This window comes from Rhea americana, unplaced genomic scaffold (genome assembly GCF_003343005.1).
Source record: "Rhea americana isolate MKP2758 unplaced genomic scaffold, rheAme1 scaffold_18, whole genome shotgun sequence".
In the NCBI taxonomy this organism is placed as follows: Eukaryota; Metazoa; Chordata; class Aves; order Rheiformes; family Rheidae; genus Rhea; species Rhea americana.
Window position 1 is genome coordinate 7,373,606 of NW_028185927.1, and position 7,480 is coordinate 7,381,085.

The following is a 7,480-nucleotide window of genomic DNA, read 5'->3' on the forward strand; positions in this document are numbered from 1 at the left end:
CGGTCGGCTGTGCTTCGGGCGCTGCCGGAGCACGTGCCGCACCCTGACCAGCACAGCCGGCGAAACCCGGCTCGCTGGGAGCGCCTGCCCGGCTCGTCGTAGCCTTCGGGACGCGGCAGGGTTAGATGAGCGAGTTCCCGGGCCAAAGCTTCAGAGCAGAAGTTACCAACTAGGTCTCTGGGGCTGTAAAGTGCTCGTTTAAACTGTGCATTTATTTCTAAACGGGCGCGCCACCATCGCGCCCCGCGGGCGGCTGCCGGCAGACGCGCCGCCGGCGAGCCGGGCCGCCTCCACGGGGGGGGGGATTCAGCTCCTGAGCGGTTCCCGGGAGCAGCCGGACGATCTAAACGCCGCCGGGATSTCGCTGTCCAGCTTCGAAATGATCTTGTAAATGGGCTTCTTCCAGGAGGGGTCGGCATCCTTGCCCGCCCTGACGGCGCTGAAGAACTCCTGCAGCGCCAGGCTGGCCACGTCCAGGAAGCGCGCGGGCACCTGCGGGAGACGGCGGGCGGGCAGCCCCGGCCCCGGCCCCGGCCCCGGCCCCGGCCCCGGCCCCGGCCCCGGCCCCGGCCCCGGCCCCGGCCCCGGCCCCGGCCCCGGCCCCGGCCCCGGCCCCGGCCCCGGCCCCGGCCCCGGCCCCGGCCCCGGCCCCGGCCCCGGCCCCGGCCCCGGCCCCGGCCCCGGCCCCGGCCCCGGCCCCGGCCCCGGCCCCGGCCCCGGCCCCGGCCCCGGCCCCGGCCCCGGCCCCGGCCCCGGCCCCGGCCCCGGCCCCGGCCCCGGCCCCGGCCCCGGCCCCGGCCCCGGCCCCGGCCCCGGCCCCGGCCCCGGCCCCGGCCCCGGCCCCGGCCCCGGCCCCGGCCCCGGCCCCGGCCCCGGCCCCGGCCCCGGCCCCGGCCCCGGCCCCGGCCCCGGCCCCGGCCCCGGCCCCGGCCCCGGCCCCGGCCCCGGCCCCGGCCCCGGCCCCGGCCCCGGCCCCGGCCCCGGCCCCGGCCCCGGCCCCGGCCCCGGCCCCGGCCCCGGCCCCGGCCCCGGCCCCGGCCCCGGCCCCGGCCCCGGCCCCGGCCCCGGCCCCGGCCCCGGCCCCGGCCCCGGCCCCGGCCCCGGCCCCGGCCCCGGCCCCGGCCCCGGCCCCGGCCCCGGCCCCGGCCCCGGCCCCGGCCCCGGCCCCGGCCCCGGCCCCGGCCCCGGCCCCGGCCCCGGCCCCGGCCCCGGCCCCGGCCCCGGCCCCGGCCCCGGCCCCGGCCCCGGCCCCGGCCCCGGCCCCGGCCCCGGCCCCGGCCCCGGCCCCGGCCCCGGCCCCGGCCCCGGCCCCGGCCCCGGCCCCGGCCCCGGCCCCGGCCCCGGCCCCGGCCCCGGCCCCGGCCCCGGCCCCGGCCCCGGCCCCGGCCCCGGCCCCGGCCCCGGCCCCGGCCCCGGCCCCGGCCCCGGCCCCGGCCCCGGCCCCGGCCCCGGCCCCGGCCCCGGCCCCGGCCCCGGCCCCGGCCCCGGCCCCGGCCCCGGCCCCGGCCCCGGCCCCGGCCCCGGCCCCGGCCCCGGCCCCGGCCCCGGCCCCGGCCCCGGCCCCGGCCCCGGCCCCGGCCCCGGCCCCGGCCCCGGCCCCGGCCCCGGCCCCGGCCCCGGCCCCGGCCCCGGCCCCGGCCCCGGCCCCGGCCCCGGCCCCGGCCCCGGCCCCGGCCCCGGCCCCGGCCCCGGCCCCGGCCCCGGCCCCGGCCCCGGCCCCGGCCCCGGCCCCGGCCCCGGCCCCGGCCCCGGCCCCGGCCCCGGCCCCGGCCCCGGCCCCGGCCCCGGCCCCGGCCCCGGCCCCGGCCCCGGCCCCGGCCCCGGCCCCGGCCCCGGCCCCGGCCCCGGCCCCGGCCCCGGCCCCGGCCCCGGCCCCGGCCCCGGCCCCGGCCCCGGCCCCGGCCCCGGCCCCGGCCCCGGCCCCGGCCCCGGCCCCGGCCCCGGCCCCGGCCCCGGCCCCGGCCCCGGCCCCGGCCCCGGCCCCGGCCCCGGCCCCGGCCCCGGCCCCGGCCCCGGCCCCGGCCCCGGCCCCGGCCCCGGCCCCGGCCCCGGCCCCGGCCCCGGCCCCGGCCCCGGCCCCGGCCCCGGCCCCGGCCCCGGCCCCGGCCCCGGCCCCGGCCCCGGCCCCGGCCCCGGCCCCGGCCCCGGCCCCGGCCCCGGCCCCGGCCCCGGCCCCGGCCCCGGCCCCGGCCCCGGCCCCGGCCCCGGCCCCGGCCCCGGCCCCGGCCCCGGCCCCGGCCCCGGCCCCGGCCCCGGCCCCGGCCCCGGCCCCGGCCCCGGCCCCGGCCCCGGCCCCGGCCCCGGCCCCGGCCCCGGCCCCGGCCCCGGCCCCGGCCCCGGCCCCGGCCCCGGCCCCGGCCCCGGCCCCGGCCCCGGCCCCGGCCCCGGCCCCGGCCCCGGCCCCGGCCCCGGCCCCGGCCCCGGCCCCGGCCCCGGCCCCGGCCCCGGCCCCGGCCCCGGCCCCGGCCCCGGCCCCGGCCCCGGCCCCGGCCCCGGCCCCGGCCCCGGCCCCGGCCCCGGCCCCGGCCCCGGCCCCGGCCCCGGCCCCGGCCCCGGCCCCGGCCCCGGCCCCGGCCCCGGCCCCGGCCCCGGCCCCGGCCCCGGCCCCGGCCCCGGCCCCGGCCCCGGCCCCGGCCCCGGCCCCGGCCCCGGCCCCGGCCCCGGCCCCGGCCCCGGCCCCGGCCCCGGCCCCGGCCCCGGCCCCGGCCCCGGCCCCGGCCCCGGCCCCGGCCCCGGCCCCGGCCCCGGCCCCGGCCCCGGCCCCGGCCCCGGCCCCGGCCCCGGCCCCGGCCCCGGCCCCGGCCCCGGCCCCGGCCCCGGCCCCGGCCCCGGCCCCGGCCCCGGCCCCGGCCCCGGCCCCGGCCCCGGCCCCGGCCCCGGCCCCGGCCCCGGCCCCGGCCCCGGCCCCGGCCCCGGCCCCGGCCCCGGCCCCGGCCCCGGCCCCGGCCCCGGCCCCGGCCCCGGCCCCGGCCCCGGCCCCGGCCCCGGCCCCGGCCCCGGCCCCGGCCCCGGCCCCGGCCCCGGCCCCGGCCCCGGCCCCGGCCCCGGCCCCGGCCCCGGCCCCGGCCCCGGCCCCGGCCCCGGCCCCGGCCCCGGCCCCGGCCCCGGCCCCGGCCCCGGCCCCGGCCCCGGCCCCGGCCCCGGCCCCGGCCCCGGCCCCGGCCCCGGCCCCGGCCCCGGCCCCGGCCCCGGCCCCGGCCCCGGCCCCGGCCCCGGCCCCGGCCCCGGCCCCGGCCCCGGCCCCGGCCCCGGCCCCGGCCCCGGCCCCGGCCCCGGCCCCGGCCCCGGCCCCGGCCCCGGCCCCGGCCCCGGCCCCGGCCCCGGCCCCGGCCCCGGCCCCGGCCCCGGCCCCGGCCCCGGCCCCGGCCCCGGCCCCGGCCCCGGCCCCGGCCCCGGCCCCGGCCCCGGCCCCGGCCCCGGCCCCGGCCCCGGCCCCGGCCCCGGCCCCGGCCCCGGCCCCGGCCCCGGCCCCGGCCCCGGCCCCGGCCCCGGCCCCGGCCCCGGCCCCGGCCCCGGCCCCGGCCCCGGCCCCGGCCCCGGCCCCGGCCCCGGCCCCGGCCCCGGCCCCGGCCCCGGCCCCGGCCCCGGCCCCGGCCCCGGCCCCGGCCCCGGCCCCGGCCCCGGCCCCGGCCCCGGCCCCGGCCCCGGCCCCGGCCCCGGCCCCGGCCCCGGCCCCGGCCCCGGCCCCGGCCCCGGCCCCGGCCCCGGCCCCGGCCCCGGCCCCGGCCCCGGCCCCGGCCCCGGCCCCGGCCCCGGCCCCGGCCCCGGCCCCGGCCCCGGCCCCGGCCCCGGCCCCGGCCCCGGCCCCGGCCCCGGCCCCGGCCCCGGCCCCGGCCCCGGCCCCGGCCCCGGCCCCGGCCCCGGCCCCGGCCCCGGCCCCGGCCCCGGCCCCGGCCCCGGCCCCGGCCCCGGCCCCGGCCCCGGCCCCGGCCCCGGCCCCGGCCCCGGCCCCGGCCCCGGCCCCGGCCCCGGCCCCGGCCCCGGCCCCGGCCCCGGCCCCGGCCCCGGCCCCGGCCCCGGCCCCGGCCCCGGCCCCGGCCCCGGCCCCGGCCCCGGCCCCGGCCCCGGCCCCGGCCCCGGCCCCGGCCCCGGCCCCGGCCCCGGCCCCGGCCCCGGCCCCGGCCCCGGCCCCGGCCCCGGCCCCGGCCCCGGCCCCGGCCCCGGCCCCGGCCCCGGCCCCGGCCCCGGCCCCGGCCCCGGCCCCGGCCCCGGCCCCGGCCCCGGCCCCGGCCCCGGCCCCGGCCCCGGCCCCGGCCCCGGCCCCGGCCCCGGCCCCGGCCCCGGCCCCGGCCCCGGCCCCGGCCCCGGCCCCGGCCCCGGCCCCGGCCCCGGCCCCGGCCCCGGCCCCGGCCCCGGCCCCGGCCCCGGCCCCGGCCCCGGCCCCGGCCCCGGCCCCGGCCCCGGCCCCGGCCCCGGCCCCGGCCCCGGCCCCGGCCCCGGCCCCGGCCCCGGCCCCGGCCCCGGCCCCGGCCCCGGCCCCGGCCCCGGCCCCGGCCCCGGCCCCGGCCCCGGCCCCGGCCCCGGCCCCGGCCCCGGCCCCGGCCCCGGCCCCGGCCCCGGCCCCGGCCCCGGCCCCGGCCCCGGCCCCGGCCCCGGCCCCGGCCCCGGCCCCGGCCCCGGCCCCGGCCCCGGCCCCGGCCCCGGCCCCGGCCCCGGCCCCGGCCCCGGCCCCGGCCCCGGCCCCGGCCCCGGCCCCGGCCCCGGCCCCGGCCCCGGCCCCGGCCCCGGCCCCGGCCCCGGCCCCGGCCCCGGCCCCGGCCCCGGCCCCGGCCCCGGCCCCGGCCCCGGCCCCGGCCCCGGCCCCGGCCCCGGCCCCGGCCCCGGCCCCGGCCCCGGCCCCGGCCCCGGCCCCGGCCCCGGCCCCGGCCCCGGCCCCGGCCCCGGCCCCGGCCCCGGCCCCGGCCCCGGCCCCGGCCCCGGCCCCGGCCCCGGCCCCGGCCCCGGCCCCGGCCCCGGCCCCGGCCCCGGCCCCGGCCCCGGCCCCGGCCCCGGCCCCGGCCCCGGCCCCGGCCCCGGCCCCGGCCCCGGCCCCGGCCCCGGCCCCGGCCCCGGCCCCGGCCCCGGCCCCGGCCCCGGCCCCGGCCCCGGCCCCGGCCCCGGCCCCGGCCCCGGCCCCGGCCCCGGCCCCGGCCCCGGCCCCGGCCCCGGCCCCGGCCCCGGCCCCGGCCCCGGCCCCGGCCCCGGCCCCGGCCCCGGCCCCGGCCCCGGCCCCGGCCCCGGCCCCGGCCCCGGCCCCGGCCCCGGCCCCGGCCCCGGCCCCGGCCCCGGCCCCGGCCCCGGCCCCGGCCCCGGCCCCGGCCCCGGCCCCGGCCCCGGCCCCGGCCCCGGCCCCGGCCCCGGCCCCGGCCCCGGCCCCGGCCCCGGCCCCGGCCCCGGCCCCGGCCCCGGCCCCGGCCCCGGCCCCGGCCCCGGCCCCGGCCCCGGCCCCGGCCCCGGCCCCGGCCCCGGCCCCGGCCCCGGCCCCGGCCCCGGCCCCGGCCCCGGCCCCGGCCCCGGCCCCGGCCCCGGCCCCGGCCCCGGCCCCGGCCCCGGCCCCGGCCCCGGCCCCGGCCCCGGCCCCGGCCCCGGCCCCGGCCCCGGCCCCGGCCCCGGCCCCGGCCCCGGCCCCGGCCCCGGCCCCGGCCCCGGCCCCGGCCCCGGCCCCGGCCCCGGCCCCGGCCCCGGCCCCGGCCCCGGCCCCGGCCCCGGCCCCGGCCCCGGCCCCGGCCCCGGCCCCGGCCCCGGCCCCGGCCCCGGCCCCGGCCCCGGCCCCGGCCCCGGCCCCGGCCCCGGCCCCGGCCCCGGCCCCGGCCCCGGCCCCGGCCCCGGCCCCGGCCCCGGCCCCGGCCCCGGCCCCGGCCCCGGCCCCGGCCCCGGCCCCGGCCCCGGCCCCGGCCCCGGCCCCGGCCCCGGCCCCGGCCCCGGCCCCGGCCCCGGCCCCGGCCCCGGCCCCGGCCCCGGCCCCGGCCCCGGCCCCGGCCCCGGCCCCGGCCCCGGCCCCGGCCCCGGCCCCGGCCCCGGCCCCGGCCCCGGCCCCGGCCCCGGCCCCGGCCCCGGCCCCGGCCCCGGCCCCGGCCCCGGCCCCGGCCCCGGCCCCGGCCCCGGCCCCGGCCCCGGCCCCGGCCCCGGCCCCGGCCCCGGCCCCGGCCCCGGCCCCGGCCCCGGCCCCGGCCCCGGCCCCGGCCCCGGCCCCGGCCCCGGCCCCGGCCCCGGCCCCGGCCCCGGCCCCGGCCCCGGCCCCGGCCCCGGCCCCGGCCCCGGCCCCGGCCCCGGCCCCGGCCCCGGCCCCGGCCCCGGCCCCGGCCCCGGCCCCGGCCCCGGCCCCGGCCCCGGCCCCGGCCCCGGCCCCGGCCCCGGCCCCGGCCCCGGCCCCGGCCCCGGCCCCGGCCCCGGCCCCGGCCCCGGCCCCGGCCCCGGCCCCGGCCCCGGCCCCGGCCCCGGCCCCGGCCCCGGCCCCGGCCCCGGCCCCGGCCCCGGCCCCGGCCCCGGCCCCGGCCCCGGCCCCGGCCCCGGCCCCGGCCCCGGCCCCGGCCCCGGCCCCGGCCCCGGCCCCGGCCCCGGCCCCGGCCCCGGCCCCGGCCCCGGCCCCGGCCCCGGCCCCGGCCCCGGCCCCGGCCCCGGCCCCGGCCCCGGCCCCGGCCCCGGCCCCGGCCCCGGCCCCGGCCCCGGCCCCGGCCCCGGCCCCGCGGGGGCTCGCTGGGGCCCCGCTCCGGGCAGCCCCCTTCCCTCGGCCCTCCGTGGCTCGCCTCGGCCACTCTTCCCCAGACAAGGGCGCCCGGCCCGGCTCACCTCGAAGTCGTTGCCCTTGTTATAGTGCACGTTGAGCGCGCGGAAGAGCTCCGAGCCCCGCGAGACCCTCAGCGCCTCGGCGTCCGCGACGCCCTCCAGCAGGGCTTGCCGGGCAAACTTCTCCACCTGGATGTAGAAGAACTCGCGGAAGTTGCTGAACCACTTGATGAGCTGGGACGTGATGCAGCGGCTGAACTGCGGCCGGGTGGAGAGGACGCGTTACGCGAGCCCTGTTCCCGCTGCCCCAGGACGAGAACCACCCTCCTCCCCCCCCCAAAAAAAACCCCTTTGCAAAGAAAACGATGCGCGTCCCTGCAGCGGGGAGGCGCGGACGCAGCCGGCCCTGACCCAACGCCGCGACGAGCCGGCAGCGCTGCAGGCCCGTGGGGCTCCCAGGCCCGAGCGCGGCCGGGCTGCCGGCAGCTCCCGCTCCGGAGCCCGGCTCAGCAGCCGCCCCGGCTCAGCAGCTTCACCTGCACGTCGGGGAAGTAGGATTTCAGCAGGGCGGAGCTGGGGTAGCGGGTGAAGAAGAACATCAGCTTGGCCTTCTTCAGGTGGCCGGGGGTCAGCGCCTCCTGGATGCGGCTCGGAGTCAAGGACCGTCTCCGCGCAGCCTGGACGCCGGCAGAAGGCCGCACGGCCCCGAGCGGTCCTCTCCCCACGGCCGCCCGCACCCCCAGCCCCCAAAGGATACTCGGGGGGGGCCCCGGGG

At 94.6% G+C, this 7,480-nt stretch overlaps 1 protein-coding gene across 1 annotated transcript in view; it reads right to left on the reverse strand.

Annotated features, from left to right (window-relative positions):
* Window positions 1-303: 303 nt before the first annotated feature.
* PROX2 (prospero homeobox 2) overlaps window positions 304-7,480 on the reverse strand; it is a 13,024-nt gene continuing 5,847 nt past the window's right edge. Inside the window, 3 exon segments of the mRNA XM_085301828.1 lie at window positions 304-492; window positions 6,769-7,033; window positions 7,216-7,461. Coding sequence (XP_085157954.1) covers window positions 307-492; window positions 6,769-7,033; window positions 7,216-7,461 — 697 coding nt within the window. The 3' untranslated portion in view covers window positions 304-306.